The sequence below is a fragment of the Larus michahellis genome, chromosome 3 (genome assembly GCF_964199755.1).
Source record: "Larus michahellis chromosome 3, bLarMic1.1, whole genome shotgun sequence".
Classification (NCBI taxonomy): domain Eukaryota; kingdom Metazoa; phylum Chordata; class Aves; order Charadriiformes; family Laridae; genus Larus; species Larus michahellis.
Window position 1 is genome coordinate 20,849,129 of NC_133898.1, and position 26,725 is coordinate 20,875,853.

General features: G+C 41.5%; 1 protein-coding gene and 1 long non-coding RNA gene across 3 annotated transcripts; one reads left to right on the plus strand and one right to left on the minus strand.

The window, feature by feature from the left end:
• On the plus strand, positions 1-21,677 carry LOC141740383 (uncharacterized). The gene is made up of 4 exons (XR_012586015.1): positions 1-88; positions 13,595-13,668; positions 15,358-15,434; positions 19,265-21,677. It is a non-coding gene; the product is annotated as an uncharacterized LOC141740383 (long non-coding RNA).
• On the minus strand, positions 2,318-26,589 carry EPHX1 (epoxide hydrolase 1). 2 transcript variants are annotated; one of them, XM_074579006.1, is made up of 9 exons: positions 26,569-26,589; positions 15,226-15,410; positions 13,168-13,348; positions 10,234-10,461; positions 9,133-9,262; positions 8,420-8,634; positions 5,917-6,025; positions 4,824-4,949; positions 2,318-3,384 (listed from the first exon to the last, which is right to left on the minus strand). In XM_074579006.1, exons 2-9 carry the CDS (start codon positions 15,403-15,405, stop codon positions 3,159-3,161), a joined length of 1,395 nt encoding a protein of 464 aa, XP_074435107.1. In that variant the 5' UTR covers positions 15,406-15,410; positions 26,569-26,589; the 3' UTR covers positions 2,318-3,158. The 2 variants fall into 2 exon arrangements, with proteins under 2 accessions (XP_074435107.1, XP_074435108.1); XM_074579007.1 differs by lacking the exon at positions 26,569-26,589 and adding an exon at positions 26,325-26,543.
• Positions 26,590-26,725: the final 136 nt, after the last annotated feature.

Sequence of the window (26,725 nt, forward strand, 5' to 3'; positions counted from 1 at the left end):
AAAGAGCCTTATTCCAAAGAAACGGCTCAGCCAGGCCAACAGCAGCACGTTTGGCCTTGTTAGAGGAAACTTACTGTCTGAGCAGCAGGTACTCAGCTGGCCCACTTAAATAAGAACAAGTATAACAGGGCGGGAAATCCTTTCTTACTACTTTAGTATTTTTGCAATAACCTGATATGTGGTTACTTGCTAACAGAAATGTTACGACTATTTCTGATTATCTGACTTTTACACTACTGACTGCAGTACGGCACCAGAATGTACTGTACTGTGTATCAGGAGTAGGTCTGGATTCGCTCAAGGTGGTTTTCAAATCCAAATCTCAGGCTCGTGGGAGAGTTGTTCCCTGCAGGAAGAAATGCAGATGCTATCACTAGCCCACAAACACTTCATTAGTATTAAACCTTGCACTACAGGCAGTGGGGTTGGCTGTATTTTGCTAAAAACAGATGATAATTTTGAAAACGGGGAGGGGAACTGATGTCAGGCTTTACATAGCTGAATTTTATACTCTTTCACATTGCCACAGTATTTCACTGAATCTTTCTATGTAAGTGTAGATAAGTAGGTGATGAACAACGGCTGCTGATAGCTGTGGGCTTAAAGACATCAGGATTCAGAACAACCTTTGCTATATAACAGGTGTTTAATTATAATTTTTAAGTTTCTACAGTCTACTACCTTCTATGTCCAGATTTCTTCTCTTTCAGACAGTAGCTAATCAAACCCCTTTTCATGCTGTCTCAGTATTTATCTTCTATGTGAAGTAAAAGGGGCAGCGTGGACAGCTTGTGTTTGTGGCAGGCTGATGTGCACTTACCTGGCCTGCAGAGAGGTGCAAGGACGTGCTTGCTTACTCTCTCTGTTCATTATCATTGTCTCAGATTGCTGAGGCGCATTTAAAAATAGAAAGGTTCTACAGGAGGTTGTTTTTTGTCCAAGTCTCACTGGTGACTGAGCCTGGATGAGCTGCTGTAACACAAGATCACAACACAGAGTCCTGCTGTGCTTCTTTTCACCAAGGCTGGGGCCCTTCAAGCAGATCTGTTCCAGAATGGAGAGAGAAAATGCTTTGAGCCTTCTACTTGCATCTGAAAATTGGTTTGGCAGGTATCATATAGCAAACTTCCTTCCCACTTACTTTATCTGCATTGTGACTGAGCAGTCCCTGGGGAAGTATTCAGTTCTATCAGTATATGGCAGTGCTCCCTAGCACCACAGCAGATGTCTGCATCTGCATTAAAGATGAGAGAGGATGATCTCCAGCTCTGAAATATAAGGCCACACAGGGGACAGAAGTCAGGCAAAACCAAATGGTCAGAGATCAAGACTTGTGCAAGAGGGAGCACAGTGATGCACGTAAACAGCTGTTGTTGTCGGATCGGAGGTGAGCTGATTCCTCCTGAATAAGTAACCTCTTTTTAATATACTCAACCTGGAACAAGTTTGGGGACGGTCTTCTCTGAGAAGAATCTACTTTAGACAAAGTGAATGATTCTGTATTTTCTTCCCGTCTATTCAAAACAGATGGGCCTGTATTTTGCAAATGAGAACATAAATTTTGACTAGTGAAAGCATTTACAAATACTCACTACTAATCTGGAAGCAGTCAGCTGTCTTAGAGAATTCAAGTACAGCTTGAGGGCCTAATCTTGTAGGGAGACCCGAGAGCTGCTGTGCCTTCCTCTGCTGGCAGAGGTAGGTGCAGAAGCACAGAAGGCAGAGGAAGGGTAGCAAGAGGTCTCATCTCTGCTCAGAAAACTGATCCAAGCTGTTCTACAATCCATCTGTCCTAATGATCTTCTGTCATGGCATATCAGGTGGCTTTGAGCACTAAGATTCAAATTTGCCCAGCAGGAGTGTTGACTTTCCTTCTGTGAAACAAACTAGTTGGTATTCTTGAGTCTAAAGCCCTGTGGGATGGAGCCAGGCTCTGCTGGAGTGACTGTTACTTAACAGCTTCCATTTCAATTGATATTGTGAAATAATACTAATCCATGCAACTGTTGTTGGTGGATTGTATTTCCCTCTGCTTGCAAGGGTAGGGAAGTATATCAGAAGTGACTAGAGAACAAACCATACTGAAATCAGTCATCTGGATACAGTTTAACTGTATTTGAAGCTCAACTGCACACACTAGGGACTGTTGCTGGCAAAAACATACAGCCCTTCAAATTCAATTTTCTTTGAGCAGTTTGCCTTCAATCTGACCTTTGTAATAGACCCAGTACAGAATCGACAGGTTCTGAATTGACACTTCTCTTTGTTGTCACCAAGCAAAATCTCAGTTATTAAAAATTTTAATAAAACATACAGGTATTATTCAAAATTTTAATGCAAGTTTCTTTTAATTTTTAATTAATCAAATTTTTATTCTTTAATAAGAAGTATACACAATACTTTGCAGAAGCTGTGCAAAGCCACAGTGTTTTGAGCTGATACAGGACTATGATTTTAGTTAAGAGGAGCCTGGGCTATAATTACTCCCACCCAACCCCTCCTTCTGGTCTGAGCTAAAGGCACCTGCGTGTTTCAGCTGCTCTTCACATATTGCAGTCCCAGGAGCCTGGTGCAGGGGAGCTGAGCTTCCTCACAGCCAGGAAGCTGCTTAACAGCCCAGGCTTGAAGAGAAAGGCAGCCTGCAGCAGGCAGCTGGCTAGTTTAAAGGTACTGTAGATCATTGTTGCTGACTGATTAACTGATGCATTCATGCCAATTAGGTCTCGCTAGGCTGTTCCCCATTCTTTACATGAGGAACCTCACACCTACACCAACTCAAGTTTTACTACTGCCATGAAAAAAAGACTTTCATAACAGTTAAACTGTTATTAGTTATGTTGCTAGTTGTAAGGTCTATTCTTCAATTTCAAAGCAAGAGTTAGGAACGCTACAGAACAGATTTTAGAAGTCTGTGCTTAGGGGAGAAAGTAATCCAGTAGTCTTCATGCTACCTTCTTAGCCTAGCTGAACAAAATTAACCACCCCAAAATCTGTACGTCTCCATGGCAATATCTTATTGAGATATACTGCATTTTTCTTGCTGTCCTCTCTCGCATCTGGTCAAGAATAAGATCTAATTACATGGATTATAGTAGACTTTAGTAAGGCCTGTACCTGTGCTAACCTATAAGCAATTATTCTGCTGGCTGTTAGGAGAGTTAGTCTCCTTTCTTTCTCCAAAGTTGCTCTTTCTCTACTTTCCCAACAAATTGCAGAATGTCTTCAGCAAGAAGTTCAGGTTCCTCCAAAGCTGCAAAGTGGCCACCTCGAGGCATGAAATGGAAGGAAACTATGTTGGTGTATTTCTTCTGGGCCCAAGCCTGGGGTGTGTGTACGAGTTCATTAGGGAAGGAGGCAATGCCAGTAGGTACTTGTACTGTGAGCCTGAGAGGAGAGAGAATAATTTCAATCTTTCAAAGACTTAACTCAGCAAGAAATGGAAAATCCCATGGAAATATTGTTCTTAAACAGTTGGGCACACTGTTAGGCAATTAAAATTTGACTTCCAAATCCTAAGTTTGAACATTCAACAACAATACTCCCATTCCTGGGAAGGAAAAAAAAGAAATAAAATTTCTAATTTTTGTATCAAGTTTCCTTATGCTGCATTCAGGGCACAAGAGTCATGTATTGAGGGGAAAGCACACAATCTGACAAGGGCTAGAGAGAGATTTACAGTGAAGATTACAACTAGAACATGTTGAGCCTGTCAGGACAACTGGAGGGTAGGGCAGGGGAAATAGTATCTTGAACCGCTGCAAAATAAATCTAGACTAGTTCAGAGGAAACATTTCTGAACGTGAGACTACCCCGTAAAGTACCTCTTGTACTCTACAGAACATTCTGCACATTAATAATCGTAGGGAAGCAACTGGATTTAAGGGGAAAAGTACCTTAGAAAGTGGAACAATCTGCACTTACTATAAACAGAGCAGTATTTTCTAGGTTTAAATGTCCCATGCACATTGGCACTTCTGACAGTGCAGCCTGACTTTAAAATTTAGATAGAAAAATTCTTGGGCACGTCACCCCTGGAAGCCTGAAAACAGGGTGCCTAATTTTATGTAGGACTTTGAGACTCTTTCCTCTAAGCACGCAGAAGCTCATAGAGCTCATCTCATGTAGGCAGAACTGGAGCAGGATGCTGCCCACAGTGTAGCCACAACAGCTTCAAGAACTGAGTCAGCTTCCTGGGAGCATCATTTCACAGCTAAATAAATACCATAGCACTGAGCTGTGGCTGCAAATACCTCAGGGCAGGTTTAAGCCTTCACTAATACTCAAGCTGACACAAGTATACACAACCAAGCTGCTGTCTTAAATGTCTGCGCAGCAGGAATATCAGTCTTAATGACTTTAAAATTATGCAGTTTGTCAGTATACTGAAGTTGCTTCCAAAGGTAGGACTTAAATCTTTTGCAGAAATAGGCAAACTGTGTCCAAAAAAGTACTAGAACCAAATAAACTATAAACAAAACTGACTGCATGACTCAGTCACAGGCTAATTTGGTAACTGAAGTAAAATCTGGAAGTACTTGCACATGCTTTCCCCTAGTTGGATACACCACAAATGAGAGGTCCTCAAGCAGTACCTCCAGTCAGATTTTCCTTATTGATGGTTCAGGATTCTTACCTAATTACCGTGTTTCCCAGGCGCAACACAGTACCTCAACTAACAGACCTGTCCTGCTGAGGAACAGTGTGATACAGCATTGCTTTTCCTCAGCATTCAGAAACTTGCAGCAGTTATAAGACATAAACAACCTGTCTGCAACCATAAAATTAAGTTCAGGGCAAAACATTTAAAGAAAAAACCCACTTACCTTTCATGTTTCTGTTTGCCTATCCCCTTCTGCAAATTTTCTTTGTAAAAACGCATTGAGGAGACTATACAGCCTGACACCCAGTAGATCATGATATTGGTGAGCAGATCATCCAGGTCAAACTTCCTGAATAGGTAAGCCCAGAGATTGCTTAGTTAGTACTGAATACCACTTTGCATTACTTTTGCAGAGACTTGACTTTGGTTTGGTTACAAGGAAAAAATACTTAACTTGGTTAGGAAAAGAGTTGAGAAGTGTGTTACTACCTTTCTGCCTGTCAGTAGCCAAATAAGCATGTTAAAGGCTTTCAGACACAACCTGGGAAGTGACATTTTAACTCCTACTCATAAGGCAGAGTCCAACAAGCACCTTATGCCCCAGCATAGCTGTCTATACTGTCCTCAGACTGGGAGGGTACGAGCAGAAGAGCGCATGGAAACAGCTTGTACGGTTTATTATTCATAATTTGAATGGCTACCATGAGCCTTCAATAGAGCCATTGCATCAACATGCACTTCTGTAAACAGCGCACGTTTCATATCAAATTATCAGCTGTACACAGTGCAAACATTCTGTTCAGGTCCACTGGCACTGGACCTTTTCATAACATGGCCCTTCGCTTCGCTCCACTCCTGCCAGGTACCTCAGCGCTTTTCAAAGGGGACTTCATCTCAGATTTCTGCTGCACACTAAGAATGATCCTTTGTTAGCAAACAGAAGGTACATGAAGCAATACTAATCAATTTAAAGCAAATTCATGGACAGTTAAGTATTGAAATTAATTACAAGTTCTGTTTCCCAGCATCTTAATGTAGGTTAAACTTTTGTTTTTCTGTCCTACTGAGATTCTTCCACCTAAGTCAGTTTTTAACCCCCAGAAGTTGCAGGGTGTATCTCTTTTCTAGGAGATGAAAGTGGGAAGGGCGTACATCAGCCTTCATTGCCTATTTGCTTCTTTGCGTGCTGTAGTACAGCACTGCACCATTTGTGCACTACAGGCTCCCTACGAGATGTGAGGCGATCAATTCAGACAAAATTCTTCAGCTCTGGGCTTAGTCACCTCGTCCAAAATGGCATAAGAGGAAACGCTTACCTCTCTAGTCCTCCATCCTCTAAATTATGGAATTCCAGATCAGTCCATGTAGAAAACTTCTCCAAGATGTATGCGGCCAGCCCTACAGGAGAGTCATTCAAACCACAGCCTGAAAAGGAGGAGGAAAATTTAACTAAAATCGTGATATCTGACAACTGAGCTCAGACTGTTATAAAAGCAGCCCATTATAATACAGGGTAGATAACTTTACAAAGCTATTCCAGCAGCTGTGTTCTTAAATAAATAAGTAAAATAGTAGAGCAAGTTGGAGACATTTATTGTTGAATCATAAACTGATAGTATATCTGCAAACCAACAGGCTCTGCATTAGCTCACACTGTATGTTTTTTGAACTGATGTAACAGTATTGGATTTCTGCTGGCCTTTTTTTTTTTCTTGTAAACTAATAAGATTAAGCTCTATGTGCCAAATAGGGTTTGCTTCCATTAATCTGGAAGTTGTCACATATTAAACAGCATTACAGGACCAGGAGAATTTGCACCATTATCTAACAGCAAAAACATTTTAAGGATTATTAGAGAGTCATTAAGGAAGAGCAAGGCTTTATTAAATGGTCCATCTTCTGAATTAGGAATAGCCAACTGCCTCCACACAGAACAAGGCTGAACAGACTTTTTATAGTTTGTTTTGCTTGGACAGAAAAACCACACCTGCAGCTGGAACTTTGCGAATACATCCTAGTGCTGTGAAATACAGGATCCATAAACTGTCCCAGCTGCTCAGAAAAAAAAAACCAAACCCATAGAAAAAGCTTTTCCTGAGGAACAGCAATATATCTGAAGTTCCACCCATGCAACCCAACCTTCCTGAAAGATACCTAACACTGCAGCTAGCACAATTTCGTCAGTAATTGCTATTTAAACATGACAGTTGAGTTTCAGTTATCAGACAACTAACACTGACAAATGAAATAGAGAGTGTTTGAAAAAGTTACATTGAGCATGCTTTCCAGATCTGCAGAACTAGACGAGTAACAGCCTGTTCTCATATACGTACTGTGAACAACGAGTACATCGGTTTACATGCAGGAAAATTTGACATCGATCCTAACAGTACTTTAAATACAGGCGCTGCCTGTTTCAGTCAGCTGAAAATGAACCCACGCTCCATGCAGGTTTCCCAAAGAATAAGTAAAATCAAATCCATGCAAGCCACTTTGATCAAAAGCCAGCTCTGAAGCAATCCAGAGTATAGTATTAGCAAGCACAGTATATCTCAAGAGCCAGAGACAACTTCCTTGCTTAGGACAGCTTGCAAGGTAGCCCTGTACCACCATAAGTCTCAGGAAGGCTGTGATAGCCTCCATGGCCGAGCTTCCTCCAGCTACCTTATGCTCCCATCTTCAGAGTGTCTTTTTCCCCACGGAAACCTGCCATGCTTCTCTCTTCTTTGGCCTCAAAAATTGCAAGAACGCTCCAGCTCCCAAAACATGAACTGGCTGCTGGTTCCCAGTCTGCGCAGTCCACTCTGACAGACCACACGTTACTGGTAGGGACAAGAATCATCCAGAAAACCACAGCAGAAGAAGCATGACTAGGCATCGTTCAGCTACCAGCTTCCCCATCTTTTCTTAGAGCACAAAAGGAATTGGAGACTAGTAATTTTTAGAAACCAAAACTCAAAGGAAGCAAAATTATTTAAAATCCATAAAATTATAATTTTGCCTACACATTTTAAGAATGTAGCTGGTTCTGTAAGTAAGCTTATGGAAAACCATCAAGAACGAGTTTCCTTAGCTAAGTTTTTAATAAAATCCACAAGTGAATTGCTACTAAACTAAAATATATTCAGTATTCTTGAGTCAGTTGTCCAATTCAGTTGCAAAAGATGTCTTTTAAAATAGAAACATTTAACACTCAGATACTTCAAGCAGTTAAGTAATCTGAGTGACTAGCTCTAGAAGGAATGTTCTTAGGTACATTTGTCTTTTTTCCTTGAAAGTCTGTAAGTGATTCAGAACAATGAGTAAGAACTAAATTTGATTTTACTTTTCAGGTATTACTTATCCCTATAAATAAGTTACACTGTGTGCTGAGACAGCTAAAAGCTTCTTGTAGTTTACATCATTTGAATGCGATCCATTCTTTGTGATGAAACTATCTTTTGCTTTTAGCATAGCTGCATTTGAAATAGAATTACAGTCCCCAGTGATAGCAAAAGTGGAAAAGTATTAAATAAACTATTTATGAAAACTGAAAATGAGGTCAGTGGCACTTGGAGCATGCTCAATTTTGATGTGCAGATTTACCGCTTCTGCATGCAAAAGTGAGTGTAATACTACATACCCCTATGTAACCTTTTCTGACTTGGATACAGAAAAGGAGCCCACCTTTTAAAACCTCTAACATTCCTACTTCCATTTTGCTGAAAAAAACCTGATTTTTTGCAAGTTTTAAGCAGTATGTTTTGTTTCTATGAAAGTACAACTAAAACGAACAGACTAAGTATTCTGAGCTCAAAAGGTTTTGTTTGTTTGTTTTACCAACAGTATCGGGTTTTGTAGCCTGTATGTGAGCGTAGCCAGACTCCAACAAGATCCTGTAGAGCCCTTTTTTCAGGAAGGGAAACATCCGCCTAACGTCTTCATCCTGGAAACCGAAGAGCCCTGGAAGATAGCGGCCCAGCAGAATGGAGAGCAGGTGAATGAAGCCCATGTTTGTAACTGAGGCTAGATTTAAATGGAGACCTTTCATATGGCTAAAGATAAAAACAGAAAAACCCCATAAATTAACAGAAATAAAGCATGATTCAAAGTTGTTATATTTAAAATGTTATTAACAAAAATGGAGATACTTAAATTCTGACCTGCTAATTACATCATGACCTTAGCTGTACTTTGTAGTGTGGCTTTTCACACAAAAATGACAAGTCAAAGGGGCAAGCGACAGTAATCAGCACATGCTCCTGGGCACTAAGTCACAAATCCTCCTTTTGTTACAAGTACTCATCCCACTCCAGACCCCAGGGGGGCCATGACAAAACTACTGTACAACTGTTTGAAAGAACAGGTATGTAGTATAAACTAGGGTATGTAATTCTGGATCACTGCATAACACTGAGCACTGTAGAGAGAAAATACACAGTGCTCACATGAGGACTTGGAGAGGGACTCTCACATGCACAAGAAATAACTATTCAAAGAATAAACCAGCTTTGCATGCTAGCCGTGCAGCACTGTACCAAAGGGATACTCACTTGGGAGCTATCTGGGCCAGATTGGTGCAGATGAGCCAGCCCCAGTCACCACCTTGTGCATAGAATTCGTTGAATCCCAGCCTGAGCATCAGTTCATAAAAAACAGAAGCGGCACTTACAGAATTAAAGTCTGCGTTAAAGAAAAAAAAACCAAAACCACACCACCGTTGCATTAATTCCAGCTACACTTCTGACTCTGCAGCATTTATTTTCCCCATAAAAGCAACATTCAAATTCCTAAAAAGCTACAAGTCCATTTTTCCTTGCCTGTCTGACAGACTATATGGAAACCCTTATCACATCATCCAGGGAAGGTCTAGAGAGCAAGTAGAAACCATGAGGAGAAAATCCAGCCTTTGTTGCTGACTAGTGTTCTCCTAACCCCACCAGTTGCCCACACACTTGCCCCACTGAGGGGTTGCCAGACTCCCTTTAAACTATAGCCATACTCCAGCTGAGCCCTATCAGGGGCACTGGGCATTGCCCAGGCAGCGTTTCCATTTTGTCTACCATGAGCAGAGTCTGATCTTAATGATAGCTGGAAACTTGGAAACCAACCTGCCCCACATTGTTCACCTGCACATATAATTAAATACTAAACTCAGTATCACTTTAAATACTACATTGCTCCAATTTGTTGCAGCTTGTGTTGGTACAATTCAGAGCACGAGCTGAACAAGCAGGTATTTGGCTGCAATCTACCATGTAGATGCACGAATGGATTTGTATCAACTGTTGTTTCTCAACTACCTGTGTAATGCTGTTGAATATGGATTCAAAACATCCAAAAGAAACAATGACAAATTAACTTTACCCTTCCTGCTCACCCACGCACAATTCATTAACTCAATTACCATTCATGAGTTATCACTTCATAACTTTTTATAGTAATTCGTAAATTATCTATACATTGCTCCTGAAACTGATCAATGGTGTCACCTGAAGTCACATAGTTATCTCCCTCTTCCCACATGACACACAGGATGTTTGTTTCTACACTGGGCAAACAAGAGGCAGGAGTTACTGTTCTGCTAAGAGGCGCTCACTCACTCACTGTAAGACAAGACCTCTGTTAGCTCACTTTCTTCTCATACATCATACCTTTTTTGTGGGGTGCTTCTGAGAAACCATAACCAGGGATAGATGGGCAAATGACTTCAAAAACATGCTCATCGCTGAGGCCGTGGCTTGCAGGATCCGTCAGGAGAGGGATGATTTTGTAAAACTCGTAAAATGAGCCAGGCCAACCATGAACCATTAATAATGGCTTTGCAGACTGGCCTTCAGGCAAATGAGGAGGCTTTACGTGAACAAAATGGATATCAATGCCTGCAAAAATAAAATAATTAATTAACATGCCCAAATTTACCATGAAACTGAAATTAATCTCAGAACAGATTATGAATAAATCTTTTCTGAAGTCCTTTTTTAGTGAGCATGCAAACACACTGCACTTCTCTGGATCCATTTATCCAAGGACCTTAAAGTACTTTATAATGGGCAATTAAGCAGCACAACAGCCAAACGAGGTCGTCGCGTTTCTGTTTCAAAATAAATTGGCAAATTAAGACATAGAAGTGAAGCCATCTACTAACGGTAACACAGTGACTCACACACCTTAAAGGCAGAAGAGACGATTACATCATTTAGTCCAAGTGCCTTTAAATTTTACCCAAATGTCCCTATATGGCACTAGATAGGCTTCAGCCAACCACAGATATTTCTTCCTGAAAGGCATACAATTGCAACTTGAAGACATCAAGAAATAGGGAATCCATCATAACTAGCACCTGTTTGTTTGGGGGCACTAATCACTTTCCTTGTTTTGTGCATGCCTTAGAATCATAGAATCATCATAGAATCATAGAATTGCCTGGGTTGGAAGGGACCTTTCGTGTCATCTAGCCCAACCATCAACTTAACTTTGACAAAAACCATCACTAAACTATATCTCTAAGCACTATGTCTACCCATCTTTAAAAAACCTCCAGGAATGGTGACTCAACCACTTCCCTAGGCAGCCTGTTCCAATGCTTGATAACCCTTTCAGTGTAAAAATTTTCCCTAATATCCAGTCTAAACCTCCCCTGGCACAACTCGAGGCTGTTTCCTCTTGTCCTATTGCCTGTTACTTGGGAGAAGAGTCCGACCCCCACCTCTCTACACCCTCCTTTCAGGTTGTAGAGAGCGATAAGGTCTCCCCTCAGCCTCCTTTTCTCCAGGCTGAACAACCCCAGCTCCCTCAGCCCCTCCTCGTAAGACTTGTGCTCCAGACCCCTCACCAGCTTTGTTGCCTTTCTCTGGACCTGCTCCAGCACCTCAATGCTGGAGCAGCACCTTACTTTCCATTTGAACGCATCTAGCTTCTGTCTCCAGCCGTTTATGTCACAGCAAAAGGAATTTTAAAAGCCTTCAGTAATTATACTCTGTCTGTGAGGCCTCCTGTAGTCAAGTCACACATCTTAACTGCTGATAAACCAATCATGCTGCATCAAAGATCTGAAAACATGCCTTGCTAAAAGAGAGTTAGTGTTCAATTTTGTAGTTTTTTTTCTACCTTTTGTCCAAAGCTTTCAGTATCTCTTTAAGTGAGTAAATCAAAACAGGAAACTATGTTCTTGTACCGATCTCCTCATTGTTAAATAAAAAGGTTAAAATTGCAGTCCTATTTGTGAAGCAGTAGGCTTCACACAGCGTTGCACTAGTTGCTCCAGGTGACCTGCTTTTCCTCAAACCCATTCAGGGCTTTGCTTTCTAGGAAACAATAATTTGCTTTTATTAGAGCCTGAATGCCTCACTTCTTGATGTATTTAAGCACATTTTGTTCACATCAACTGCAGCTCACCAGCAATCCCACTCATTTCACTGACTGACATTTCCACATCCTTGACAATTCTGTGGATTTCTGTATTCTCAGAAAAACTTCCAAGTGATGACAGAAGCTAGGAATCTGGTATACAGCATGTTTGATCTCATCTTTTCATGGCTCATCTCTGTAATCATTCCTAATGTTGAAGTTTCTCTTCCTATTGCTATACACAGTGCACTGTCCTTAGCTTCTTTTCCCTTTCTTATCTCAGATGGTACTTTTTTTTTTTCTTTTTTAAGGGAAGACTTTTTGCTTTTATCTTTTTTAGCACTAACCACACTTTATACACTTAAATACCATCTTTATGTTCTAACCACTATGTAACAACCATTTATTGCCCCAAATCCATTTTAAATATTATGGTGAACTGCCCCATTTGAAATAATGTACAATTAAGGGTGCAAGTAAAAATGTAATAGCATAATCTCTCAAGCTTGAATTTTGCCATCGTGTGAGACGATTGCCTGCTGTGCTCTAAATCTACAACCGTACCCCCAAATGACCCAAGCACAACCTAATTCAAGCATTAAAAACGTAGTTTGACCAAGCTCCCAGGCCGGCAGACCTTAGCTGAATGGCCTCTTTCAAAAGGTGTCTGTGCTTTGGATGGAAAGACAAACCATTCACTCACACCTGACAGCACATCAACCCCAAGGGAAAAGCGTTCTGCCTTTCTAGACTTACGAATGCTTGAAATGGTGCAGCAGAGCACATCTGCCCTGCCAAGCAGGGACAACCTGTGCAGGAGCACACCCTGCTGAGGAGGGCTGCCAGACTGACGGCATCACCATGACAGCAGCAGCTGGGGAACTACATGAAGCAAGAGGAGACATCTTGCATGCGTGATTGCATGCAAATCAGGGAACATGTGTACATCTTAAGATCCAGTTCTTTTTCCAAATGCCTGTGCTTGGCTCCTGTTAACACCAGCTGACAACCCATCCATGCACAAGAGAATTCCATTTGTCATTCCTTGTCCTAAAGGCTTCAGTTACAATGAAGGAGTTTCTTGCTGCTTCAGCAGCAGAGGCAATGATCCACACCATGGCAGCCAGGGAGGGAAGGCCCATGCAACACAACCATAGCATTCCTACCACCGAGATCCCTTGTAGACAATATTATGTATTACTGTCTGTTTATTTTTTTTAAGGGAAAAAGACACACACCTTGAATCTTAGTTTTGAATTGTGGGTACTTGTTGAGGACTTCAACTTGTTTCTTCCAGTTGAACTGGTTCTTCCAGTAGGAGACAACCTTCCTAAGATACACCGAGTTAGTCCCATAGTGGAAGCAACTGTGCTCCAGTGGCTCAGTGAATCGAGCCTGGTCAAGTCTCCTAAATAAGTCCTACACAGAAAAAGAAAGGAGAGACATTACAAGCACTTGTGTCTGCCATCTTGGCTCTACTGTGCATGGTTTCTAGTTATTCACAAGTGAAACGAGAACAATGAAAATAACATCTCTGATGACACCTGTGCATTTTGCTGATGCTCCATCAGCTGTTCCAGTTCTTTTTCTCCTACAGATGGCCTCCTTCCTCTTCCATTTACAGCTGTTCTTAACAGTCTCTCTCTCTCTCAATTTGTTTTGCAGGGCTGGCCAACCTGCTTGCCAGGCTGATAACCAGAGGACAATACACTCTTCTGACACCACTGGGGCTTCACAGCGTAAGTCTTGTTGCCTTTCTACGGTACTTTGCTCCCCAGGTTACCTGTGAGCCCAACCTCACAATCAATGCATGGATCTGGCCCAAACGTTTTGCTCTCCTTTCCCAAACCGAGCGGCTGGATGTCTTCACTGGGAAACTCTCTGAAGGATTAGAATGGCTGCAAAGTTGTTGAAACTAGACTGGAGTGAAAGTTTCCCAATCTAGAGTATCTATTAAGGTGACCTTCCTACTGCAGTTCAAGGTTAGAGGGGATGCTGATGATACTGCAAAATGAGTCCAAAATCACTCAGCAGGGAACAACAGCCAAGAGCCTCTTCCTGCTGCGAACAGAACGACAGAGTAATTGAGGGTGGAAGGCAGGTGTGGAAATCTAATCCTGCTCAAACCTCTGTGGGATTTAAACCTGAACAGCATTTTCGAATACAACGATAGAGGTAGCTCTCATTCTGACTAACATGAGTTAGGTGTATGCACTCGCTCATGCCTCGCGCTGAGCAGGCAGTCTCAGTCTAGGCAAGATGTTAGTATGTAAGCTCACTGGTTTCGGCATTTAAGGTATACAGAAAGCATGGATTTTTAAATGACGTTTTTAACATGTCTTTACATACATGCTTTCTGCCTATGCTCAACGCCTTTTAAAAAATACCTTAGTAATGTACACTAGCGTAAATTTTAACTCCAGTTTATGTAAACATTTATTTAGAAACATTTTTCTACTGATGGATTATGTTGCAATAGCTGTCATAATACAGAATTGTGTGTTTCAAAAATACCTGTAAATTAGAAATTATCTAGCTTTGTGTCTGCAGTGTAAGGGGAAAACATATTGGACATAAATATCCATTGATATTACTAAGGAGGGCAAACGGTGTTAAAAAAAAAAAAAAAACAGGCCTCACTGAGAATAGGAATCCATTGTAAATTAATAATATGAGCAATCCCATGAATACTGTTTGAACCGCTACTCCACACAGATCTATGAAATTGTGCAATCCCTGACTTAAACATACACAATCAGAGTCTAGCTATCTAAAAAATTCTGCAATCTGTGTGTTTACTGTAATTACCGCTGTGGTATTAGTGTTGACCAAAGTAGATCATTAATTACAGAAGAATCAGCATCCAACACAGCTGCAAATATAAAGCAGTCAAGAAAATGAGATATTCATAATTGCTTTTGAAAGAAAAAAATAAAAAAAAGACATTGTTCTTACTCTGGCCTACACAATCAAACTGAGGAAGGTGCACAAAGAGGAACACAGAGTTGAGTAATCTGTAATATGATTTTTATGTTTATTAGGCTTTACAGAATGGGTTTATTTACTAGTAATCTTGCAACAGCCAGTGAGAACAAAACTGTATAGCAGGATGTGAAATCTGCTTATGCATACCTATCTTCTGAAGTAGTGAAAAATCCCTTCCTCCAAGTCCTGGATATCATTGCTCATTCTCATAAACGTAACTATGGGTTCAATTTAAAAATTACTTCCAAACAAGTTCTGCATTTATTTGGCCATTTTTTACTTCTCTTTCCCCAGTACAAATATTTGCTTACACTCAGCTCTTCTTCTGTAGTTTCCACCTTAAATGGCCGAATAGTTGTATCTTCTTCAGTGTCAGGCTTTTCTCCCTTGCCCCACCATCCCTCTTTGAAGGGTAACGTCTCTTCTTTCTTCTTGGAAAACAGAAAGTAGACGATGACTGCCCCCAGAACCAGGAACACTTCGAGCAGCATAATGCCTGCAAGAGAAGAACAGAACACTGGTAAGCCCAATCAGATAATTCAGAGACATGCGACTTACTTTATAAAGAATATAGAAGTTTATTCGCTTCTTAAGATAAGATTTGATCTACATGATGTTCTGTCACTCACAGGACATCAACACTTCTGTAAAATTTCAGAAATAGGATGTTTTAACCTATGCAACTCAAATAGGGAGGAATTAAGTGTTTTACATAAAAGCATTTAGTAAAAACAGTACTCAAAGCAAGTCAAGAGATCCCATGGTTTGGTAATTAGTCCTCTGATTAAACACGCCCTGTTGGCTTCTTCAGTGGCCACTGACTGCTGCTAAACTTCAACAGTAAAGGAGGTGACTGTAAATATAATTCAAGTTTAATGCTTTCTCTTCCTCTGAAGCTCTAGATTTCCCACAAATTCCAAAGAATGGCATTTCTTCAGTAAGGCTCATGTATCCATTATTATAAATTTGGAAGGAAAAATCCTCCAAGACATATACAGAGAATAAAAAGTGAAGCGCATGAGGCCAGCCGCCTTGTCCCTCCCAGTCAGCCTGGGGGAGCAGGGCAGGGATATATTTACATAACCCTTGAACAGCAGTGCAAAGGGGTAGAAAGACTTTCCCTTTCTTTCTCCCTCTCAGCTGTTTTAAAGAGAAAACAAAAGACCATATGCATGCTCTCCTGGCTCTAAAACACCCTTGTGCAAGTGATAAAGTTATGTTAAAGTGAACAGCAACCTGATTTCACAGCATATCTGCACAAACCAACTGCAGGGCTGTTGTGCTTTAGTCAAACAGAACACCTTAACAAAAAAAAAAAATCCATTTTAAATATATTTGAACTGCAAGTAGAAAAAATAGTTACTCAGACTCTAATAATTAATGTTTTCAAGCTTCCCTTTAAGTATGAGAAACATTTGTAAGGTGGTTTGGGGAACAGTACTGTCATCACTTTCATGCATCATTTTAAAGAATGTAGTGTTTCAAACACACTTTTGTTTGTGAATTGATAAGACATGAAGTATTTAAAAACTTCTGTAGGGCAAGTATTGTTTATGACACAGAACAGTCTCCATTCTCTCCAGAGCTGGAAGGTTTTGTTGGTTTTGATGCTGCAAAGTAATTTGATGCTCTGAAATTACTCAAATAGTCAATAGAATGGGCCAAATTTATTTCTGGATCAAAACAGGAATTGTAACACAAGTCAGTGGCAGCTCACATGATTATAACAGGAGTAAAATTGACCTGTCTCTAGGTGCCTTTATGTGACAGGACATATTTTGGTCAGCCTCTTGAGTTCAATTTTCTACTGGCTGACAATAAATAAATAAATAAATACACAAACCCATCAAAATAAGCAGGCACTGAAACGTTTGTAGAGAAGTCAGGCACCATGCAGATAGGACAGCAAGCTACAAAAATATACTGCTTACATATGAAAGGGCTGCAGCCTTGAAAAGTTACCTGAAATTCCTTAATCCTCAGAGGCTGGAGAAATGGAAATGATAGGCACTGAAAGACCTTGATCTGTTTAGTCATTTCACTTGTCCTTCCATAATTTCTGTTGTTTGAGGAGGTGCTAGTTTTTCTTCACCATATTCTCTGGAGCACGAGACAACAATCTTTTCTCACCTCCGGCACAGTCAGGCCATAACTTACCCCAAAATTAAAAAGTTTGTCCAATTTCAGCTTGCCTCAACACATAAACCAATGCAGTCTAGGAGCCTCTAGAGCACAATTAAATTTTACTGCAAAGCAGAATCGGAGGGGCTTTTAGAAACCTCAAAGCACTTTACATTGAAATAATACCTACACAGTATTTGATAGCATTTCTATTACTAAGCCTTCACAGAGAAGAACAGCAACTTCCCCGAAATTACAGCGCAACTCAGGCCACGTCTAGACTACAAAGGTTCACCAGCATAACTATGTAAACATCACATATGAAAAATTCACGCTCTTGGCCAACTTCAGTATGTTTACAAAGCCCCACAACAAACAGCCATGCCAAGAGAAGAGAGAGCTGCTCCCAGTGCCAGCCCCATTGTTCAGGCAGGATGGCTGGACTACCTAGAAAAACAGGACTCTTCCTCCTGGCGTATGCTGTATCAGCACCGTGATACGTTGTGACAGAGGCACAGCACCTAACACAGAACTGCTTTACCCAGAAACAGAAACCCAAACCCATTCTCAAGAAAGAAATTTCCATGTCCTACATCACTGGAGTACCCAGAGCTACAAAAATATTTCTCCCATCTGCTTTCAAGGGGACTTGAGAAATCAGAATTTTTGCAGCAGAAGACACGGAGGGGATTGCATACAAACATGTGTATTTTGCTTTTGCCCTGGAGTGTGCGCATAAAGAACTCACTATGTGAAAAGATATCCATTTTTGCAATTTATTCCAAACAGACTTTAGGATGAGCTTGTTTACAATCCAACAATAAGTGCCAAAATCAATTTCAGATTTCACAAAAGTTCTGTCTTCTATTGCAGAGAATTGGGGCCAGCAACAAATTGATTTGCATGAGATGTCATTTTGACTTGGAAGAAGCTGCCTGTGATATTGGTTGGAATTCTTTTTGCTAACAAAGAGAGATCCCAAGTTGCTCTCTATATTCAATCTCTCTCAGTCCTTTGAAAGTGCCTGCAAAATTCCTAATTACAACAAACACTGGGGCCTAGAGCTCCAACTATGCTACATTTTTTTCCCCTGAGTGCACAGGAGGAAGAGAAAGGGCAAAGTGTGTCAGCAGTATTTTAACTTGCACCAGTTCATAGCACACTCAAAGGGATTGTTTTGCTAGTGATGAGTTACTGGAACACAGCATGTTCCCACTAACCTCCGCAGCCCGTGCTGCGAGGAGACCACTTACGGCAAACGTACTCAATGATTTCCCAAGTTTGCGCTTCAGGTTAGTTCTCTAAAACTCCTGGGTGTTATTTGAACGGCATAAAGCAGCCTCAGTCGTGATGCATCTGCACCAGAATTTCCTCCGCTAATCACTACAGCGCTGTTGTGAGATGGAAGTTATTAGCCCCTTACACTTCTTCCATAATAAAGCGATACTGAATCATGAATGTGGAAGGAGAGCAGGAACAATAAGACTTTTCTATACTTGCAGTTTTCAGAGATGTAAACAACAAAGTGCTGGTGTTTTTATTCTCTGAAGTCTCTTGATGCAACCATGCTGGCATGTTGCCTTTAAAAATGACTACTTCAAAGGGAGTTCATGTTTTTGTTTGGCTTTTTCCTCTTTTTATGCAACCAAAGGCAAGACCTTAGAAGGAAATATTTCCATTTATTTTACCATCAAGTACTTAGGCTCCAAGACTTTGCAGTACTCCAGGGTGGATATTGTTTGTAGACAGCACTTAAATACCTTAGACGGTACTTTTATCCTAAAGAGTCCAAGGAAGAATGTTTTCATTTTGCTACTTTAAAAACATGTTTTGAAAGAAAAATGTTGAAGTGTGATAGATCCAGTAAATAGCCCAAAACCTAGCTCCTCTTGAAGAAGGCCAAGTGGATCTCAAGAAATATGTTGTTCGCAAGAAAACCCCAAAACTTTCTTACAGTATCTTACTGCTCCTTGTTGAAAACACTTGTTTTTCAGCATTGTTTGCATTTTGATTTGCATGTCCTCTGTTCGTGCATTAACAGCAGAGCTAATAGCTCCACAACAAGAGAACAACTAATATTTACATGAAAGCTATGTCCTGCCTCATGCCCCGTCTTCATCAGTATCCAGCAACAGTGCTATTTATTTTTTAGAGAGGTCATCTATGAAATAGCTTAATGATAAAATCCCCGTCTTGTTCTCCTGGTAATCATTCATCTTTGCCTTGCAGCATTAGAATCCATCTGAAACATGTCATTGGAGAAATAAGCAACTGGAAAGACTTTCAACCCTCCATCTGAAAACCCGTTTTGGCCCAAACACTACACAACCCAGCTACTACAACTTGAATCATGTACAATACCCACAACACCGAGTGGTGCTATTAAACCCTATCAGTGCAAAACAGCTAGTGCATGGGTGAAGGAAAAGCTCTAAAAGACCATGCTGCTTCCAGACACATAGTGGTTGTGATTGTGGTTTAGAGTTAATAACATTTTGTCTCCAAGATTGGTTTACTAGCAGACTGCAAGGTAGCTCACTGCACTTAGCACACTCTGATGCTGTCAGATACAAGGTTTATTGATTAATAATTACTCTGCAGGAGAAATAACAGCTCAATTTAGAAGTGATGTTTCCATTTATTTTTGTTCTGTTACATAAACTCCCCCATTAGGTTTTACTGAAAAGGCACCCCTCTGCTGCAGCATCTTTGTTTACAGATCGGTTCGCCTGAAGAACAGCAATCGCAGGTTACTCTTCCCAATAGATCTGATGGAAAAACAACCCACTGAAGGACTTCAAAAACTCAAGGCACCTGTAACAGCATCCCCTAGCACTTACAGCCTGAAAGGGACTAAGACATGGCACAGCCCCAGAAGCTTCAGCCTCAGTCTACATCCTACCATCTCCAGGCATCACATTTTTGTCATTACATAATACCGGCAAGAGAAGAAAACCATGAAGTGAAGATATTTGTATAAGAAAACCTTCCTATTTATGTAGTTTATGGAGCATTATGACAAGCTTCAAAATAGCTTAGCAACACAGGAATTGCTTTGCATACAACTGATAATATCTCCCAGGTGAGCATAAAATGATACATTAACATTGTAGGAAAGGAGGAGAGGTAGGCATCGGATGAAATAAAGCGTCCTACGCAGGGAAGCAAATCAAAGACAGGAAATACAAATCCAGAGTTTCTGGCTTGTCTCGATAAGAAATTTAGCATTTACATTTTTTTATTGCCATAGGGAGGTGGCACACAATGCTATCTCCAAAACAGCAGGAAGAGATGATATCATTCTGTTCCACAATCTTTTTCTAGATTGTTCGCAATTAGGAATTAGCCAGTACAGCAGGAACCTAATTAGAAAACTACAACCAAGGAAAGGGGTCACCTCCCCAAAGAAGGAGAAACCCAGGGGGTTTCTCTCCCAGGGGGACAACTAAGCCTCTCCCAGGACAGGCTGGGGGGCACACCTCCATCACTGCTGAGGAACGCCCCATGCCTGTGGCAGTGGGGCACTGCTCCCTTGCAGCTCTTCACCTGCTTTGCCCCTTGGACAACAGTAACAGAGAGCCAATGTAAGGCTCATAGGCATCACCCAGAACGTGTACTTACAGCAGTTAGTCCCTGATGCACTTCATTCCAGCAGAGTATTCAGCACCTGATTTTTCCTATGATACTACGACAGTCAAGTGTTATCATCTCTTCAGTACTACACTGAAATCCGACAGGCACTGAGACTCAAGCCTGGCTAAGCATAAAATAAAAGTAGTATGGGACTAAGTTCACTGTTATCCACTGCCTCACCCAGAGGCAGCATACTTATACAACCACCGGCCAGTCAAAGCTCATATCACAATCGTCATTTAAAATACTGCATGCCATATTTTGAAGAGGAAGGTACTCAGTTTACAAGAACACATACTTAAGCAACATTACTTGCTCTTTCAAATCCATGCCCAACACAGTCTTCTGTACGGCTTAAAAACTTGTCTTGTTTATCTCAATTTTCCTTATTTTGCTTCTATTATTCTTGAAAAAAACCACTTCCTTCAAAGAGTCTGAAAAAAGCCTGTGGGCTACATAAACACAAACTGGCAGAATCCGACCTCGGATCTGTGTGACACCCGTTACTGTGGCCCAGTGACTTATGTGCACAATTTGGGGGAAAGGAGGTCTACACATCATCTGCAGTAATTTCCATGTAGGACTCTACAGACAGAAAAGCTGCTAAAGGATTCTTAAATCAGCACCGTTCAGTCACAATAATTAAGCGTGAAAGAACTGTTTAAACTTTCATAATAATGCATTTGATAGCTAAAACATTAAGGTTAGATCATGCAAAGATTTTTATCCTATTTATCCTATCCAGCCTTTGCCCTGTTTAACGACCCTCAAATTCCAACAACAACAGGATTTTTTTTGCACGTATGCCGAGAAGCGACAGAACCCTGGCATACAACTTGGGGGTGAACACAGCTGAAAGCTGGGTCTCCTAGACAGAACTCTCTCAAGTCACATGTTGGAGTTAAAGGGAAGGTTATCATGCCAGTAAAAAGTTTTTAAAACAGTTCTTAGCCACTGTCCAGCCAACTAAATGACACAGTCCAATAAAACAGACTCCAAAGAACATCTCAATCTTTGCTTCAACATTTAGTGTCTAATGTCTGAAAAGAAATTATGAATAGCACATTGTTCTGTTTTGCCTTCCACCAGAGTTTCTAGCAGCAATGAGGTTAACCTCCTCATCCTATGCCAGTATCTGCCTTTTACGAAGGGGGTGGAAAAAAACGCAGATGCACCAAAAGAGTTAGATATTACAGAAAAGGAAATGAGATTGAGGTAATTGTTCCTCAGGCCTTAAGGGAAATTCAAGCTCTATTTTTAGCTTCACCAAATCCTCCAGTACTAAAGAGTAAAAGGTTGCCTTCCTCCCCTGCCATGGTATTATTGCCAATGTTTTGCCCGGTCTTATCTCTAGATTCATCCCGTACCGCTTGGTGGTACGGCACAGCCTGTGTCATTCTGTGTACTGCGGGATTTTCCATTAGTCTAACTCTCTTAAGATTCTTCCATGAAATCAGAGAGGGAAAGATCTTCTTTAACTAGCAGCTTTACAAGCTTTTTGTATTAGCACTGTTAGAAAACTGTGTTACTAAAACCTGTAATTATTAACACATGCAGAACTGACACATACGGGGTGCCTTAGAGGGGGAAAACAAAGTGCAAACAGTTTGAAATCTTGCACTCCAAACTATGTAAGAACAAAGTATAAGACAATCCTTCCGTTAAAAGATGGTGTGGAGAGGGAAATTGTGAATCTAAAGACTGACAGAGAAAACTGCTGGCAACCTGCAAGACAGCAAGATGAGGTGCACTCTGTGAATTTAAATTAGGATCATGACTCCATGTAGTAAGGGCATCATGAACGAAAACGTGTATGAGAGTGTAAAAGAAAAAAAATATTTTTTTTTTTAAATTGTGACTATGGAAACAGGAAGAGATAGAAACTTGTTATCTCTCTATGAAGACTTCATTCTCAAAGAGAAAAGGAACTTTGAATGATGAGAGAGGAGGGAACAGATGGTAGTCATCATTTTCTGTCAAATAACTGCAACACCAAAGGGATGTGCCAGAGTAAACATGTAACAAGAACAATTCTTGCTATTTCATCTCTCTCTTAATAACAACTAAATATTTAAGTTCTCTTTGGATTTAAGGGCTTCACCTAGAAAAGTGCACTACCTGTAGCCACCAGATTAGAACAATTAACTCTCATGATGAAGCAGCCAAGACCACTAGGTCCTTCAACAGAGCTTTATTTTTGATTCATAATATGTAGCTATTTAACCTGAGAGAAAGATTCATCCTGCATTAGACAGCAAAGCATACCCACGGTACAGATGTGGTGGGCGGCCAGGACATACAGAACAAACAGACAGAGCGATAGTTGGGTGTCTTCATTGCAGAGTTCAAAATAAAATAAATAAATAAGAAAATAATCAACTGCTGGGTGCAAGAAATATAAGAATTGCTTGAGGTAGAGAAAGCACAAAAAAAAAAGTTTGCTAAGCCTTTATTTTTCCTGTAGATTACACTTAATCACCTCCAAACGAGATGTTTCAAAAAAACAAAGTGGAGAAATGTTGGAGAACAGCTCACTTTTCAGAGAAGAAACCTAGAAAACAGCTCCTGTTCTTTACCCCCATAGGATCCCCCCCACATACGTGATCACAGATAATTTCCTCATTCTGGCAAATGCATTACAAGTCTGCATCATATGTTATTGAAAAAAGCAACTAACAAAGCATGGCTATCACAATTCCCCCCAAAAATATTCCCAGCCCTGCCAATCAGAAAGTATTTAATCAATAACAATATGCGTGAATATATCTCAAAGCTGATAATGCAGTGTAAAAAAAAAAAAAAAAAAAGAAAGAAACAACAAAAAACATACAACCCCCCCACCTCCAACGAACCAACCCACCCACCCCATAAAATCTAGGACATTTAAATCATTGTGTTCGCCATCCTGGTCTGTCTAGCATGGCCAAGATATTAAAGCAAATGCCATTTTAAAAGTAGGTTTTTGTGCTTTACTATTTACATAAACATCTATTTGCATATACAATGATGCTTTTAATTAAAAATATCATGTTCAGAAGGAGAATCCAGGATTTTTTCAGTAGTAGTATTCAGAAGGGAAAAAAAGTATTTTCAGCATTAATTACAAGCAGACCAAAGCTCTTCAGAGAGAAGCAAGACAGTCTACTTTCCAAGTGACTTTTCTTTAGGGACCTACACAGTAATTAGAGATCAATTTGCCATGTTTGGAATTTGCACGTTAAAGAAGACTGCCCTGGTTCTAGGACTGTGCATTGCATGACAAAAAATACTCTGGCAGGCTCAACGAAGCAGTGCACACTCTTACCACAAAGACTCTGCTTGTCTGGCCACAAAATTTGAATACTCCAACTATAATACAAGAAATGTGCATAGGAATAAGATAATCAGTTCATGTTGCCTAGAGCTATAAGCTATACTTCACCTACCACCCCCATCCCTGTTTTGCTACTTCTCCACCGACAAATTACTTGACAAACTATTACTGAAGAAACAAGAACTTCTGGGACTATTATCATTCAGGAATTATTACCCCAAACCTTTGTATTTACCCGCTGTAATTACTTAGAACAAATTGGCCATGTGTATTCTACTAAGAAGCCTGAACTTGTTCCACAGAGTTTACCATATTAAAACATGGCAGTTCTATGTCTAAAAACACTACGTATGTCTGAAAGCTTTGCTGAAAGCCTCAATAAACAAACAGGCTGAAAACATGTTACTACCCTATGCAATGACCGAATACAAGAAATACAGTAGATCAAGATGGGAGAAAAAAGGCCTTTTGAAACACCTAATAATTCAAAACCTCTTTTGGGCAATTCATACAGACAAATTGCATGTGGATTCAGGCTGTACCAGTTATTGCCAACTGTGCTCTATTTCAAATTGTTTACTTCAACATCATGACTCCTCCTATGAAAAAAATAAGAGAATTCAGAAGAAGTAACAAACAGAGTTTAAGCAAACCACACACAAGTTTTATACATGAATTCAAACTGGAAAAGATGTAGAACAGAGAGTCATGAACTTGACACTGTGCCAGGACCTTCCCCACAAAGACTTCAGCTCTGACAAAGATCTAATGCTTGTCCTTGGACAACTTCAACAGCGGATTCATTTTCAGAGCCGCCTAATTGCTTTTGGTGCCTATCTCCCATCGATTTTCAGTAAGCATTAGCAATTTGTGCACTCAGGTCTTAGTTTTAGCTTACTTCAGACAGGAGTAATATCCGTTTCAGAGGAGATGCATGGCATCTCAAAAGAATAGTGCCAATCAAAACACTAACCCCGCATTTGTGGCTGACGAAGTAAATTTCAAGCAGGGCCTCCCAAGACTGATCCCATCTCCCACGTTCACCTACAACAACTAGGCAAGTTTTCCTATTTTAGGTAAAGCTCCGCTATGAAAATAAGAGAAAAAAAGAGTGCTTGCAATAGAACTGAAAAATTAAGCAACATACTTGATTAGGACATGTTTTAACTGCAGGGCAACAAAATCACAATCCCAACTGAAGTCTGACAAACTGAGCCAAACTTGAGGAGCGAGGGCATTATTTGCTTAATCTTTGCAGATTGCTCAATTATGCAACAAAATACGGTCAATAAACTTAAAAGGTTTTCTTCTCATCCCTAAAATGCTTGTTCAGCAAAGGGAACTATGTATACTGTACTCATTCAAACAATCTCCAGGTTTGGCAAATGACCCATTAGAGAAAAAAAAAGTTCAATGTCATATCCCGTTTAGAGATGAGTAAAAAAAAAAAAAACAAAACCAAAACTAAACAAATAAAAAACAGACTAAACCATTTATATGCCAATAGTTAAAGCCACTTGGTCTCACTAAACCAGGAAACCTGGCCGGATTCCCAACGAAGGCTAAATAAAATTGTTTGTTTCCATAAGTATTGTCGGCAGTAAGGCCAGCTTAGCAGGAACCTTAGGCTGGACAAAAACCCTGGCTCAAGCAAGCTGTCGGGGAATGTCACATCTACTCTCCCCCCAGAAAAGCCGATTAGGACCTTCCTGTTTGGCAAATCAACCCCAAAATCCCCACCCGGGCCACTGCTATTATTCAGACTTTAATAATACCCATTGTTAATAGTATTTCGATGCTGCCAGCTGGCAGAGGGGCACGCACTCTTTAACAAAAACAATAGTATTTAAGGCACACAGGCGCAGAGCCTGCTGTAAACAGCCCCCGTTCCCTCTCTCTCGGTGCTGACGGTCTGCAGGCTCCGGCGGGAGACGCCGCCCGCAGAACAACCTGCGAGAGTCATTTTATTCACTGCACGGAAAGCCCGGGCCAGCGCCCGCGCTTCGCTCCCCTCATCCCTCGGGCTGCCAACTGCTGGGGGCAGAGGCACCATTTCACACACCCCCGCCCGGGCAAGGCTTCGCCGAGCTCCTCGCTGTGACCGCCGGGTCGCGGCCGCCGGGTAACGGCCGGCGAGGCGAGGCACCTCCCTCCCCGCCCCGGCCGCCGCCGGGCGAGCGGGGCGAGAGCTGAACGGCGGGTTAAGCGCTGCGGTTGTCCTGCCGGGCGGCCGCGGTAAGGCAGAACCCCACCGGCAAGGAGGTTAGCGCCGCTCCCCCAAGGAGAGGGAGCAGGGCCGCGGAACTCCCCTCGCACCCCCGCCCGGCGACCGCCCGCTGTTACCTGTCGCGGCCGGAGCGGGGACCGGCACCGCCCTCGCCTCGCCGCCGACCGGCACGCCGGGAGAGGGGCAAGGTGGCGGCCGGGCCCCTCCTTCCGCAGCCCGCTGGGAGATGTAGTTCCTGCCGCGGGGGCGGGGAGCGCCGGACCGCCACCGACGCCCTCCCCGGCTCGCCCCAGGCCGGTCGGTCGCCCCCGAGGCCACCGCAGCCGATGGCGAACGAGCAGATGGCCGCGAAGGCTTTACCCGCTTGACGCCGGTCACAGAGTCATCTCCGGGGAGTTACTGCCCAGTGTTGGCACCCGCTGCCCCCAGCCGCCGGCAGGGCTGGTGGCTGCCTGCCCGCAGCCCGGCACACTGGTGTTCGGCACCGACCAAAAGCTGGGCAACAGGGCAGCGACGG

Coding starts and splice junctions, on each gene's coding strand:
- EPHX1 (XM_074579006.1), bottom strand. CDS start 15,405: ATGCTGCTCGAAGTGTTCCTGGTTCTGGGGGCAGTCATCGTCTACTTT. Junction 13,349..15,225: donor CTACAGAAGAAGAGCTGAGT/GTAAGCAAATAT, acceptor TTTTCTGTGTAG/GACTTATTTAGGAGACTTGA. Junction 3,385..4,823: donor GGCAAACAGAAACATGAAAG/GTAAGTGGGTTT, acceptor CTCTCCTCTCAG/GCTCACAGTACAAGTACCTA.